Source organism: Mobula birostris, chromosome 3 (assembly GCF_030028105.1).
Source record: "Mobula birostris isolate sMobBir1 chromosome 3, sMobBir1.hap1, whole genome shotgun sequence".
Taxonomy (NCBI): Eukaryota; Metazoa; Chordata; class Chondrichthyes; order Myliobatiformes; family Myliobatidae; genus Mobula; species Mobula birostris.
Window position 1 is genome coordinate 220,491,997 of NC_092372.1, and position 15,355 is coordinate 220,507,351.

The following is a 15,355-nucleotide window of genomic DNA, read 5'->3' on the forward strand; positions in this document are numbered from 1 at the left end:
CTTCCAGGCCAAGGTGTAAAACACCGTACCAACAATCACACACAGCATGTTAGCAGAAAGACAGTCACAAAAAATATACAGCCCATGTCCCTGAGTGTCATGGCCTGTAGATTGATGGTTAATGGGATGTTGTCCTGGAGCCACGTTTCCAGTGATATATTTGGCATTTTAACAGCCACCGCTAGGAATCTCTGCCTTTAGCTGATGTAGTAACACACAAGCTATCCCTACATCAGACAATCCTGACAGAGGGATAGGGTATTTCACATTCAAGGAGTGAGACAGATCAGCTGGCTGAACAACCTCGCACTCAATGTCAGTACAACCAATGAACTGATTGTGGACTTCAGGAAGATGAAGTCAAGGGAATACACAACAGATGTTATTAAGGGGTTAGCAGTGGGAAGGATGAAGGGCTTCAAGATCTTTGGTGCCAACGTCTCTGAAGATTTATCCTGGGCCCAAAACATTGATGAATTGTGAAGAAGGCACATTTCACTGGGAGTTTGAGGAGATTTGGTATGTCAACAAAGACTCTTGCAAGTTTCTACAGCTGTACCGTAGAGAGCATTCTGACTGGTTGCATCACTGTCTGGTGTGGAGGGACCATTGTGTAGGATCGGAAGAAGCTGCAGAGTTGTAAACTCAACCAGCTCCGTCATGGGCACTAGGCTCCTCACCATCGATACACTCTTCCACGTCGATGCTTCAAGAAGGCAGCATCCATCTTGAAGAATCCTCACGGCCAGGACATGTCCCCTTCTCACTGCTACCATCAGGGAGGTGGTACAGGAGCCCGAAGGCTCAACATTATAGGAACAGCTTCTTCCTCTCCACCACCATGTCTGAATGGTCTATGAACCATACTATTTAGCTGCGTTGGCACTTTTAAAAACATATTCTTATTGTAATTTTGTAGTAGTTTTCATGTATTGTTCTGTACATCAATACATAATTGCAATACAAATTTCACACCATATGTCACTGATAACAATATGATTCTTAGGGGCGGTCGACAATGTTCAGCCAGACTCTGACTGGAGGCAGACAAACCTGCTCGCTGGGTAGAGTGCTGTTGTCAATTTCGCAGGCAGTTAAATAGGACAACGAGAGATTGGACCACCCCTCGCTCGTGCAGTTCCTGCTGACATTGGCTGCAAGACAAACAGTTTGTGTGGGTTAATTCATTTTGGGCAGAGACTGATCGGTGATGCAACAACAAATTGCGTGTCTGCAGCTTGATAAAACAAAAGTTTTACAGGATTTGGGAGTCTAGCACTGGGGCTAGAGGGAAAGGAACATTCTCTTCTCCATGCTCTCTTCTCTTCAGGTTCAGGAACAGTTGTTACCCTTCAACCATCTGCAAGAAAAAAAACCTCAAAGATGTTCATATATGTAGACCATAAGACCATAAGACAAAGGAGCTGAAGTAGGCCATTTGGCCCATCGAGTCTGCTCCGTCATTTTATCATGAGCTGATCCATTCTCCCATTTAGTCCCACTCCCCCGCCTTCTCACCATAACCTTTGATGCCCTAGTTACTCAGATACCTATCAATCAATGCCTTAAATACACCCAATGACTTGGCCTTCACTGCCGCCCGTGGCAACAAATTCCATAGATTCACCACCCTCTGACTAAAAAAATTTCTTCACATTTCTGTTCTGAATGGGCGCCCTTCAATCTTTAAGTCATGCCCTCTCGTACTAGACTCCCCCATCATGGGAAACAACTTTGCCACATCCACTCTGTCCGTGCCTTTCAACATTCAAAATGTTTCTATGAGGTCCACCCTCATTCTTCTAAGCTCCAAGCAGTACAGTCCAAGAGCGGACAAATGTTCCTCATATGTTAACCCTCTCATTCCTGGAATCATTCTAGTGAATCTTCTCTGAACCCTCTCCAACGTCAGCACATCCTTTCTTAAATAAGGAGCCCAAAACTGCCCACAGTACTCCAAGTGAGGGCTTACCAGTGCCTCACAGAGCCTCAACGTCACATCCCTGCTCCTAAACTCTATTCCTCTAGAAATGAATGCCAACATTGCATTCACCTTCTTCACCACTGACTCAACCTGGAGGTTAACCTTAAGGGTATCCTGTACGAGGACTCCCAAGTCCCGTGGCATCTCAGAACTTTGAATTCTCTCCCCATTTAAGTAATAGTCTGTCCGTTTATTTCTTCTGCCAAGGTGTATAACCATACACTTTCCAACATTGTACTTCATTTGCCACTTCTCTGCCCATTCTTCCAATCTATCCAAGTCTCTCTGCAGACTCTCCGTTTCCTCAGCACTACCAGCCCCTCCACCTATCTTCGTATCGTCAGCAAACTTAGCCACAAAGCCATCTATTCCATAATCCAAACCATTGATGTACAATGTAAAAAGAAGCAGCCCCAACACGGACCCCTGTGGAACACCACTGGTAACCGGCAGCCAACCAGAATAGGATCCCTTTATTCCCACTCTCTGTTTCCTGCCAATCAGCCAACGCTCTATCCACGTATGTAACTTTCCTGTAATTCCATGGGCACTTATCTTGTTAAGTAGCCTCATGTGTGGTACCTTGTCAAAGGCCTTCTGAAAATCCAAATATACAACATCCACTGCATCTCCCTTGTCTAGCCTACTTGTAATTTCCTCAAAAAATTGCAATAGGTTTGTCAGGTAGGATTTTCCTTTAAGGAATCCATGCTGAGTTCTGCCCATCTTGTCATATGCCTCCAGGTACTCTGTAACCTCATCCTTGACAATCGACTCCAACGACTTCTCAACCACCGATGTCAAGCTAACAGGTCTATAATTTCCTTTTTGCTTCCTTGCCCCCTTCCTAAATAGCGGAGTGACATTTGCAATCTTCCAATCCTCCGGGAATATGCCAGAATCTATGGACTTTTGAAAGATCATTGCTAATGCCTCCGCAATCTCCACAGCTACTTCCTTCAGAACATGAGGGTGCATTCCATCTGGTCCGGGAGATTTATCTACCTTTAGACTATTCAGCTTCCTGAGTACTTTCACTGTCGTAATTGTGACTGCGCTCACTTCTCTTCCCTGCCACCCTTGAGTGTCCGGTATACTGCTGATGTCTTCCTCAGTGAAGACTGATGCAAAATACTCGTTCAGTTCCTCTGCCATCTCCTTATCTCCCATTACAATTTCTCCAGCATCATTTTCTATCAGTCCTATATCTACTCTCACCTGTCTTTTACTCTTTATATACTTGAAAAGGCTTTTAGTATCCTCTTTGATATTATTTGCCAGCTTCCTTTCATAGTTCATCTTTTCCCTCTTAATGACCTTCTTAGTTTCCTTTTGTAAGCTTTTAAAAACTTCCCAATCCTCTGTCTTCTCACTTATTTTTGCTTCCTTGTATGCCCTCTTCTTTGCTTTAACTTTGGCTTTGACTTCTCGTCAGCCACGGTTGCATCCTTTTTCCATTCGAAAATTTCTTCTTTTTTGGAATATGTCTGTCTTGCACCTTCCTCGCTTCTCGCATAAACTCCAGCCACTGTTGCCCTGCTGTCTTTCCCGCTAGTGTCCCTTTCCAGTCAACTTTGGCCAGTTCCTCTCTCATGCCACTGTAATTTCCTTTACTCTACTGAAATACCGACACATCGAATTTCGGCTTCTCTTTCTCAAACTTCACAGTGAACTCAATTATGTTATGATCACGGTCCCCCAAGGGTTCCTTCACCTCAATCTCTCCAATCACCTCCGGTTCATTACACAGTACCCAATCCAGTACAGCAGATCCCCTAGTGGGGTCAAAAACAAGCTGTTCTAAAAAGCCATCTCGCAGACATTGTACAAATTCTCTCTCTTGAGATCCAGTGCTGACCTGATTATCCCAATCCATTTGCATGTTAAAATCCCCCACAATTATCATAACACTGCCCTTCTGACAAGCCTTTTCTATTTCCTGTTGTAATTTGTAGTCCACATCCCTGCAGCTGTTTGGAGGCCTATAAATAACTGCCATCAGGATCCTTCTACCCCTGCGATTTCTTAGCTCAACCCATAAAGATTCTGCACTTTCCGATCCTATGTCACCTCTTTCTAATGATTTAATATCATTTCTTACCAATAAAGCCAGGCCTCCCCCTCTGCCTACCTGCCTATCCTTCCAATACACCGTGTATCCTTGGACATTCAGCTCCCAGAGACATGCATCCTTTAGCCACGTCTCAGTGATGGCCACAATATCATACCTGCCAATCTGTAGCTGTACGACCAGATCATCCACCTTATTCCTTATGCTGTGTGCATTTAACTACAACACCTTAAGACCAGTATTTGGTACTTCTTGCTTTGATTTCACTGCAACTCATCTCAATGGCTACAAATTTGCCGCATCACCTGCCTGTCTTTCCTGACATCTTTACTTCTCACTATCTTAGATTTATTTCTGTTTTCCCCTTCCTCCACTCTATCATTCCGGTTCCCATCCCCCTGCCAAATTAGTTTAAACCCTCCCTAACAGCTCTGTTAAACCTTCCCGCCAGGATATTGGTCCCCTTCGGGTTCAGGTGTAACCTGTCCTGTTTGAACAGGTCATACTTCCCCCAGAAGGGATCCCAATGATCCAAGAATCTGAAGCCCTGCCCCCTGCACCAGTTTCTCAGCCACACATTCATCTGCCTGATCCTACTATTCTTGCCCTTGCTAGCACGTGGCACAGGTAGCAATCCCGAGATTACTACCCTGGAGGTCCTGCTTCTCAGCTTCCTTCCTAACTCCCGGAAATCTCTCTTCAGAACCTTCTCCCTTTTCCTGTCTATGTCAGTGATACCAACATGTACTCTGATAATAAGTTTTCTTTGAATTTTGAAGAACTGGCATGGGTAACCACTCACCTCACTGAACTGAGGGTGGTAAATCTGTGGAATTTGTTGGCAAGAGTGGCTGTGGAGGCCAAGTCAGTGGGTGTATTTAAGACAGAGATAGATAGGTTGTTGATTAGCCAGGGCATCAAAGGGTATGGGGTGAAGGCAGGGGAGTGGGGATGACTGGATGAATTGGATCAGCCCATGATTGAATGGCGGAGCAGACTCGATGGGCTGAATGGCCTACTTCTGCTCTTATATCTTATGGTCTAACTGATTACACAACGTATAGACTCACTTTCAAGGACTCTACAACTTATGTTCTCAGTATTACTTATTTAGTTAGTTTTTTTGTATTTGCACATTGGTTGTTTGGCAATCATTTTAATGTATTTTTTCATTGATTCTATTGTATTTCTTGCCTCTATTGTGAATGCCCTCAAAATATGAATCTCAGGGTAGTATATGGTGACATACACAGGACATACGTTGATAATAAACTATCTTTGAACTTCAAAACTGTCATTTATATCCCAGCCAGGAAATACAGAATACAGGGTTAATGACAGAATTCTTAGCAGTGTAGAGGAACACAGGGATCTTGGTGGCCATGCCTATAGATCCCTCAAACTTTCTGCGCAATTTGAAAGGGTTGTTAAGAAGGTGTATGGTGTGTCTGCCTTCATTAGTTGGGGGATTGAGTTCAAGAGCCAGGGGGTTACATTGCAGCTCTATAAAACCCTGGTCAGACCACACTTGGGACTATTGTATTCAGTTCTGGTCACTTCATTACAGGAAGGATGTGGAAGCTTTAGAGAGGGTGCAGAGGAGATTTACCAGGATGCTACTTGGATTGGAGAGCATGTCTTATGAGGATAGGTTAAGTAAGCAAGGGCTTTTCTCTTTGGAGTGAAGGAGGAAGAGAAGTGACTTGATAGAAGTGCACAAGATGATAAGAGGCATTGCTTGGACGCCAAAGGTTTTTTTTTGTCAGGGTGAAAATGGCTAAAATGAGAAGGCAGAATTTTAAGGAGATTGGAAGAAATTCTAGGCAGAGGATGCCAAAGGTAAGTTTTCTTTATATTCACACAGAGAGTGTTAGGTACGTGGGTGGCTCTGGCAGGGCTGTGGAAAAGGCACATACATCAGGGACATTTAAGAGACTCTTAGGTCAGCATATGGGTGATAGAAAATGGAGAGCTGTGTGGGAGGGAAGGGTTAGGTTGATCTTGGGATTGGTTAAAAGATCAGCACAACGTCGTGGGCTGAACTCACACTGTGCTGTACTGTTCTATGTAAGCAGTTGTAGGAAGTCAGAGTGGGGTTCTGCCTTGATGACGTTCTACAATGGTGTTCCAGCAAATCAATTCACTGCCAATGTAATAGGCAAGAGTACTAGATACAGCAAAGGCACTGAGGCCTGAGAACATGCCAGTCATGGCAATGAAGAGCAAGGTTCTATCTCCAGCTGTGCCTCCATGTATATGGTAACATATGTATAAGTTAATAATAAATTTACTTTGAACTATTGAGCTTTGAGCGCGACCTCTAGATGCTGTCTAGCCTTTGAAAACCGTCTCTCCTCCACCTCTGGACTGTCTAGACTTCTCGCTGCCTTGGTAAAGCAGTCAGGACTCTGTCCATTGGGGAAGTCAGAGGGCTGTTGCCTGCGCGACTAATGGAGGCCGCAACCCTGGAGGTGGCCCGTCTATGTGTGTGAGTGGGTGGGCCAGTCATAGGAAGGAAGGGGGCTTGTTTTGCTGTTTTATTGTTCTGTTTTTTTGTTGTTCTGCTAAAGATGATGGGCATGCTACACTGGCACCAAAATGCGTGGTGACACCTGCCCCCCAACACGTCCTGAGGTTGTGTTAGTCATTAATGCAAATGGCGCAGCGCACTGTAGATGTGATAAATAAAGCTAATCTGGGTGGAGTGGGTGGAGCTCAGGAGGGTGATGGCACTTAATGACGACTCCTTCGCTTACATCTTCGGAAACAGCTTCATTTCTATATTTGATATCTGTTTTTTTCCTTTTCAAGGTTCTTTTGAAGACCCTGACCTGGAGTTACTCAGTGACTTTGGTTCTTTGCGGGAATGGGACCTGCTCTCAGGAGCCTCATGACCGGCCGCTTTTCGATAGGCCAAGGATGCGGCCTGGAATACTAGCGTGCCTTCAGGGTGTCAGATTTTCTGGCTCTGGAGACGGGCCGATTTGAGGCTGGTGCCGCCGCCTGATGTGTCGTGGGAGTACACGGAAGATCGAAAGCAGCGAGCTGGCTGTTGGCTGTGTGCCCAGAGACCCGAGTTCTTTGGGCATAGAGCTCAGAAAAAGCCACCCAAAAGACTTTTAACACCATAAATCAGTGAGTTGTTTTGTTATGTCTCTCCTCTCGGTGTGAAACAGGGACACCTCTTTTCCCCTTATTAGGGAAAAAGAGAGCCTGTGGTATGTCGAATTACCGGGTGAACGAGTAGTCTTTGGGGTACGGCAAGTCTGTGTCTTTATTGATGCTTTGCTGCACACTTGAGTGCTCGGTGGGGGGGGGGTGTGCTGATGCTTTTTTGCTTGTGGGGGGGGGTCATTGCTTTGCTGTTGCTTATGCGTGAGAGGGGGGAATTTGGGGGGCTTTAGAGTTCTAACATTTAACTGTCATTCATTCTTTGGGGCACTCCTCTGTTTTCGTGGATGCTTGCGAAGAAAAAGAATTTCAGGATGTACATTGTGTACGTTCCTCTGACATTAATTAATCCTTTGGTATTAAGAGTGGTCACTGGCCAATGAAATGCAGAGACAAAAGGCAGCACAAGCCTTCACAACCCAATGAGATGCAGGGGCAAAAGGCAGCACAAGCCTTCACAACCCAATGAGATGCAGGGGCAAAAGGCAGCAAATCTTAAGTTACCTTCAGTGTTCAGGAAAATGCCAGGAAACCATGGACAAGGCATTTCAACCGTCTCCCCAACTCTTGCGTGACGCCAACAGTTGATACTATCCCACATTCCTCTGCATCCTGAAAATAAGCACAGTTGCTCTTAAAAATCGTTCAGATCTCAAACTATTAGACTTCAAAAGCAGGTTTTAAGTTTAATAACTTGGAAAGCGCCATCTGAAGATCAGAGGGTGTCAGAGGTTGTAGCTGGAGTCCTGGATTTGGGGAACGTCCCCACAGATTGTAAAATACCTACCCACAATGAAATTGTTACAGCTTTATAAAATTCTACTTAGGCCGCATATGGAGTACTGTACTCAGTTGGATATCAAGGCTTTGGATAGGGTGCAGAAGAGGTTCACCAAGATGTTGTCTGGTGTTGTGTAGGTATAGAGTTCGATTAAGCCTTCTTGTTCATTTAAATAATCCAATACATTTATATATAAAAGTATGTGAATGGCGTACGTTATCACACCACCATGTCACAGATATGTGTCTCACTAAAAGCAAAATGAAACTAAGACTCATTTTCCCAGGCCCCCGTCTTTTTCTTGCAGCTAGTTTTATGTTTTGGAGTTACAAAACATAACAGAGGCCATGTGCAATGGCAAGAGGTTGGACAAACTTGGGGCTGTTTCTCTGGAGTGATGGAGACTGACGGGAGATCTGATAGAGATTTATAGGATTATCAGAGGCATAGATTGAGTAGACAGACAGCATCTTTTTCCCAGGCTTGAAATGCTTACTATCAGAGGTCATGCATTTAAGGTGAGAGGGGGGTAAGTTAAAACAAGATTTGAGTGAGGGGCAAGTTTTTTCTTTTCCCCCACAGAAGGTGGTAGATGCCTGGAATGTGTGGTGCTAGAGGCAAATATATTAGGGGTTTTTAAGAGCCGTTTAGATAAGCACATGGATGTGAGGATAATGGAAAGATCTGAACATTATGTAGGCTGAGGGGATTAGGTTAGTTGGCCATTTGATTAGTAATTTAATTAGTTCAGCACAACATTGTGGGCTGAAGGGCCTTTTCCATGCTGTACTGTTCTATTTTCCAAGTTCTAAATGACTTCTGTCTGTATCGGCTCCCAGGACAAGCCCAGTGCTGGACCTTGTCTACAGACTCTGGAGCTAACCGCCAGCCAACGATGAGACACCAAGCATTGCCAGGACAAAACTTTGGCCACACCTATTGTCCGAGTCCGCGTTCAAAAGGAAGCTCTCCTGGATCCTTGATATTTTCCCCCACACTGCTGAATCAGTTTATTTGTTCCACTATCGTATTACCCATTGTGGAGAAATTGGTTTCTATACACGCCAACTATTGAACAACCCCCTGGTACCATAATATAGACTCTTAACCTCAATCTACCTTGTCAGAGCCTTACACCTTATTGACTGCCTACACCGTAACTGTAAAGCTTTCTTCTGCATTGTTACTGTTTTACCTTGTACTGCAGAGACACCTTGGGATCCAGGTTCATAATTCGTAGAAAGCGACTAGACTTGTTAAGGAGGCTCAAGTCAAGAGGTTATGTTGCAACGTTATAAAGCTGGTTAGGCCACATCTGGAGTATTGCCTAGTGTTCTGGTTGGACCACTATAGGAAGGATGTTGAGGCTTTGGAGAGGGTGCAGAAGAGGCTTATCAGGATGCTGCCTGGTTTAGCGGGCACTTGCTATCATGAGAGGCTGAATAAACTTGGGTTGTTTTCTCTGGAGCTCCAGAGGCTGAGGGGAGACCTGATAGAACATATAGAACATAGAATAGTACAGCACAGTACAGGCCCTTCGGCCCACAATGTTGTGCCGACCCTCAAACCCTGCCTCCCATATAAGCCCCCACCTTAGATTCCTCCCTAGAGGTTTATAAGATTATGAGAGGCATAGGTAGAGTGGACAGAGAGTATCTGTTTCCCAGGGTTGAAATGTCAAATACCAGCGGGCATGCATTGAAGGTGAGAGGGGGTAGGTTCAAGGGGGATGTGAGGGTTAAGTTTTCTTTTTACTCAGAGAGTGGTGGATGTCTGGAATGCCCTGTCTGCTATGGTGGTAGAGACAAGTACACTAGAGGCTTTTAAGAGATGTTTGGATAGGCACGTGGATGTGAGGAAGATGGAGGGATATGACCATTGTGTAGGTAGGAGGGATGAGTGTTTGGGCGTTTTTGATTTGTGGGCCGAATGGCCATTCCTGTGTTGTACTGTTCCATGTTCTATGTATCTCAATGTACTGTCATATTGAAATTATCTATATGGATGGCATGCAACGTTTTTCTACTAGTCCATGCCAGACTATTATTCTGCCTCATTCCATCAATCCTCATCAGGACCATTGCCCTGCATACCCCTCCCATCCGGGTAGCTATCCAAACTTCTCTTAAGTGTTACAATTGAAAAAACACCCGTCACTTCCACTGGCAACTTGTTCCACATGCTCTCTGGCTTCTCCTGCTAAACCAATGTTGAATCCAACTTTGTACTTCAGCCGACATATTGGTTGCCCATTTCCAGGTAGTCTCTTGTCTTGCACCCACCTCCTCCTCCTGGCCCTGCTTGGAAGCCAACCCTCCATTCCCTCTCCCTGTTACGTGCGAGGCTCCCTGACCCAAAACGTTGACTGCCTCCTCTTCTGCAGATGCTGCTTGCCTGGCTGAGTTCTTCCAGCACTGTTTCAATGCAGTGAGGACCACTGACCACTCCTAGCAAATTCATGGAACTGGGGAGGCTGAGGGGAGAACTAGTCAAGGTGGATAACGTTATGAAGAGGTACAGAGGGGTGAAATTGGATGGGGGGCAAAGGTCATAAACTTGAAATAATTGATAGAAAGCTCTGGGATAAAGGAGGGAGCTTTCAGCTGGGTAGTTGGGGCCAACAGAGTTGATGGTTTTGTGCCCATATTTGCAGCTGATATAAAAAGATAGGTGGACGGGCAGTTAGTGCAGAGGAACACACAAAATGCTGGTGGAACTCCGCAGGTCAGGCAGCACCTTTGGAAAATAATAGATAGTCCATGTTTTGGGCCGAGACCCTTCATCAGGACTGGAAAAGAAGGGGTAAGATGCCAGAGTAAAAAGGTGGTGGGTGGAAGGGTAAGGACTACTGTTGTATATTCTACACAGCCTGGCCTGAACAATTAGGCCAGTAACTCTGCACCCTCTAAACAGCAGGATCAGTGATTCTAGCCGTGCACCAAGACTGATCACAGCCTCTTATCCCCCCTCTTCAAATTCAAAAACAAAGCACATGGAATATATTTTCATGAGGTGTCAGCGAGACCAGTGTCCAACGTCCGTGTCGCAGGCTGTTTACTAGGCCCGAAAAGGTCAAGTGTGCATCACCTGGATCAATATTGTTTTCTTAATAAGAAACAGACGTCCTTCACTTTATGTGGGAGGCATCCAGCTTCAAACACTCAAGAGATACTGAGGACTTTACAACGGTAACAGGGAAATACTGAGAAGGGTTAACACTCTGGCTTCTTCCCTCTTCCTCCCAGGTCCTGATGAAGGGTCTCGGCCCGAAGCGTCAACTGTTTATTCCTCTCCATACATGCTGCCTGCCTTGCTGAGTTCCTCCAGCATTTTGTGTGAGTGTTACCAAGATTGGCAATACCATGACAGACTGGAGCCATCTCAATAAACTATGCCAAGCTGACTGTGCCAGATGGATTAATGACACATTAAAATATGAGAAAATAGAGAATTAACACAAGTAAAGGGAAAGATTTGGGAAAGCGATAAAAAAATGAAAAAAATTAAGTAAATAAATACATAGGGATTGGATAATTATGTCTGCGGGCAGGAGCAAGCATGAACAAATTAGGATATAAACACCTACAATGGTTGATACATAGGCTTATATACAACATTTTGGACCAGTGGAAATGGTCCAGAAGGGTTATATGGAAACTATTATTACCATTTTTCTTAACAACTAATTCCATTACTTAGCCTAATAGGTTAGATTTACCACAGTACATAATTATCTATTTAAATGTTTATTTTCCTTTTATATCATCTCAATGTGTACTTAAGAATGTATAAATAATTGTAGTTTTATACATATAAAAAAATGGAAAAGGTTATATGGATGAAAAAAGTACATGATATTTGTGAATTCCTTATCCAAATAAAAATAAAATTTAAAAAAAATATGACTTACTCAGACAAATATACAGTACAATTGGTAAGCAAATAATGTACATAGTTATCTTGTGCATCCATACTGGCTGTGGAAAATCAATAGGATTTTGTGCTCTTTGTAAGATAAACATTCAAAGTCAAAGTTTTAGATAGATATATAGCTAGATAGATATAATGAGAGAGAGAGAGAGAGAGAGAGAGAGAGAGAGAAAAACATCTGGAGAAATTTCTGAAACACAAGTTCATTGCTGTCGTTACTGCGCGATTGAGAATCTTCCAGAGGGAAGGCCACAAAATCCCCGGCTTTGCCTGCTGTTGGCGACCGAGATTGAGGTCGAATCGTTCGGATAGAGATGGTGCTTGGTACTCTGTGTCAGAGAGCTGATCGGAGGCTCGAAGTTTTCCGATGACTCAGAGTCGGACTGTGGTCGGGCATGGCAGGGAGAGTTTTTCTTCCTTCTCCTGTCTGCGTGGGATGTGGGACATTTGAGAGACTTTGAACTTTTTACTGTGCTCATGGATTGTTCTTCATCAAGTTATGGTATTGTTGCACTGTCGTAACTATATGTTATAATTATGTGGTTTTTGTTAGTTTTTTCAGTCTTGGTCTGTCCTGTGTTTTGTGATATCACATTGGAGGAAATATTGTATCATTTCTTAATGCATGCATTACTAAATGACAATAAAAGAGGACTGTGTGTCTTCATAATCTAATCTGTAGTAATTTTATGTATTTCATTGAACTGCTGATGCAAATAAAACCAAATTTCATGACACATGTGAGTGATGATAAACCTGATTCTGATACGGGTCTCTATTGTGGACTGAGAGTGGGAAAAGAGGAAGGGAGAGAGTGGGAAACACCAGAGAGACATTCTGTGATCAGTGAATCATTGTTTGGAATCAAATGACCCTGCCTGGTGTCTCTGGGCTGGGTGTGTCTGCATCTGCACCATCCCCACCCCCAGCACTCCTTGTCTGCCATCTGCCTCAGATCCCTCCTGCAGAGCTCCACCCTCACCATTCCCAACATCGTTTACCCCCACCAGATTTACAAGCTTTCTCTCTGCTCCATGTTGACAAACACAGAACTGTGCAGAGGCCTCAGGCACCCTAGCTATATAATACTGAGAACATGAGCTGTTGAGTCCTTGAAAGTGAGCCTGTGTTGGAATCAGTTCAGAGTTGAGGTGAGTAAAGTTATCCACGCAGGTTCGGGAGCCGGATGGTTGAGGGGTAATAACTGTTCCTGAACCTGGTGGTGTGGGACTTAAGGCTCCTGTACCTCCTACCCCATTGTAGCGGCAAGAAGGGAGCATGGCCGAGATGGTGGGGGTCGCTGAAGATGGATGTTGCTCTCTTGTGCCAGTGCTCCATGTAAATGTGCTCAATGGTGGGGTGGGCTTTTCCTGTGATGGACTGGCAGTGCCTACCACTTTCTAAATCTGGGCATCTGGTGTTTCCAAGCCAGGCTATGATGCAACCAGTAAGGATACTCTCCATTGTGCATTCATAGAAGTTTGTCAAAACTTCAAATGACATGTTGTATCTGTGCAAACTTCTAAGAAAGTAGGAAGTCTTTGTGATGGATCCTTCTGGAATCAATTTCACAAAACTTTAGAAACATAGAAAACCTACAGTACAATACAGGCCCTTCGGCCCACAATGCTGTGTCGAACATGTACTTACTTTAGAAATTACCTAGGGTTACCTATAGCTCTCTATTTTTCTAAGCTCCATGTACCTATCCGGGAGTCTCTTAAAAGACCCTATCGTATCCGCCTCCACCACCATTGCCAGCAGACCATTCCACGCACTCAACAATCCCTGCGTAAAAAATTTATCCCTGACATCTCCTCTGTAACTCCTTCCAAGCACCTTAAAACTGTACCCTCTCGTGTTAGCCATTTCAGCCCTAGGAAAAAGCCTCTAACTATCCACATGATCAATGCCTCTCATCGTCTTATACACCTCTATCAGGTCACCTCTCATCCTCCATCGCTCCAAGGAATTCACTCAACCTGTTTTCATAAGGCATGCTCCCCAATCCAGGCAACATCCTTGTAAATCCCCTCTGCACCTTTTCTATAGTTCCCGCATCCTTCCTGTAGTGAGGTGACCAAAACTGAGCACAGTACTCCAAGTGGGGCCTGACCAGGGTCCTATATAGCTGTAACATTACCTCTTGGCTCTTCAACTCAATGTCTTGTTTACAACACTGTCAACATGCACAGCAGCTTTGAGTGTCCTATGGACTCGGACCGCCAAGATCCCTCTGATCCTCCACACTGCCAAAAGTCTTACTATATTCTTAATATAGTAAGACAAAATATACAAAAGTCTTAATACTATATTCTGCCATCATATTTGACCTACCAAAATTCACCACCACACACTTATTTGCGTTGAACTCCATCTGCCACTTCTCAGCCCACATCCTATCGATGTCCCGCTGTAACCTCTGACAGCCCTCCACACTATCCACAACACCTCCAACCTTTGTGTCATCAGCAAATTGACTAACCCATCCCTCTATTTCCTCATCCAGGTCATTTTAAAAAATCACAGAGATTAGGGGTCCCAGAACAGATCTCTAAGGCACATCACTGGTCACTGGCCTCCATGCAGAATATGACCTGTCTACAACCACTCTTTGCCTTCTGTTGGCAAGCCAATTCTGGATCCACAAACCAATATCCCCTTGTATCCCATGCCTCCTTACTTTCTCAATAAGCCTTGCATGGAGTACCTTGTTAAATACCTTGCTGAAATCCATATACACTACATCTGTGGCTCTTCCTTCATCAGTGTGTTTAGTCACATCCTCAAAAAATTCAGTCAGGCTCGTAAGGCACAACCTGCCTTTGACAAAGCCATGCTGACTATTCCTAATCATATTATGCCTCTCCAAATGTTCATAAATCCTGCCTCTCACGATCTTCTCCATCAACTTACCAACCACTGAAGTAAGACTCACTGGTCTATAATTTCCTGGGCTATCTCTACTCCCTTTCTTGAATAAGGGAACAACATCCACAACCCTCCAGTCCCCTGGAACCTCTTCTGTCCCCATTGATGATGCAAAGATCATTGCCAGAGGCTCAGCAATCTCCTCCCTCACCTCTCACAGTAGCCTGGGGTACATCTCATCTGGTCCCGGAGACTTATCCAACTTGATGCTTTCCAAAAGCTTCAGCACATCCTCTTTCTTAATGTCTATATGCTCAATCTTTTCAATCTGCTGTAAGTCATCCCTACAATTGCCAAGATACTTTTCCATAGTGAATACAGAAGCAAAGTATTCATTAAGTACCTCTGCTATCTCCTCTGGTTCCATACACATTTTTCCACTGTCACACTTGATTAGTTCTATTCTCTCATGTCTTATCCTCTTGCTCTTCACATACTTGTAGAATGCCTTGAGGTTTTCCTTAATACTGCCCGCCAAGGCCTTCTC

At 44.3% G+C, this 15,355-nt stretch overlaps 1 protein-coding gene across 2 annotated transcripts in view; it reads right to left on the minus strand.

Annotated features, from left to right (window-relative positions):
* The window catches only part of vipr1b (vasoactive intestinal peptide receptor 1b), a 75,234-nt gene that overhangs the window by 45,608 nt on the left and 14,271 nt on the right, over positions 1–15,355 (minus strand). For both annotated transcript variants that reach the window (XM_072254181.1, XM_072254180.1), the window contains exons 3-4: positions 7,731–7,838; positions 1,054–1,154 (exon numbers count right to left, since the gene is read on the minus strand). In XM_072254181.1, the coding sequence (XP_072110282.1) occupies positions 1,054–1,154; positions 7,731–7,838 (209 nt within the window). The remainder of the gene's footprint in view (positions 1–1,053; positions 1,155–7,730; positions 7,839–15,355) is intronic.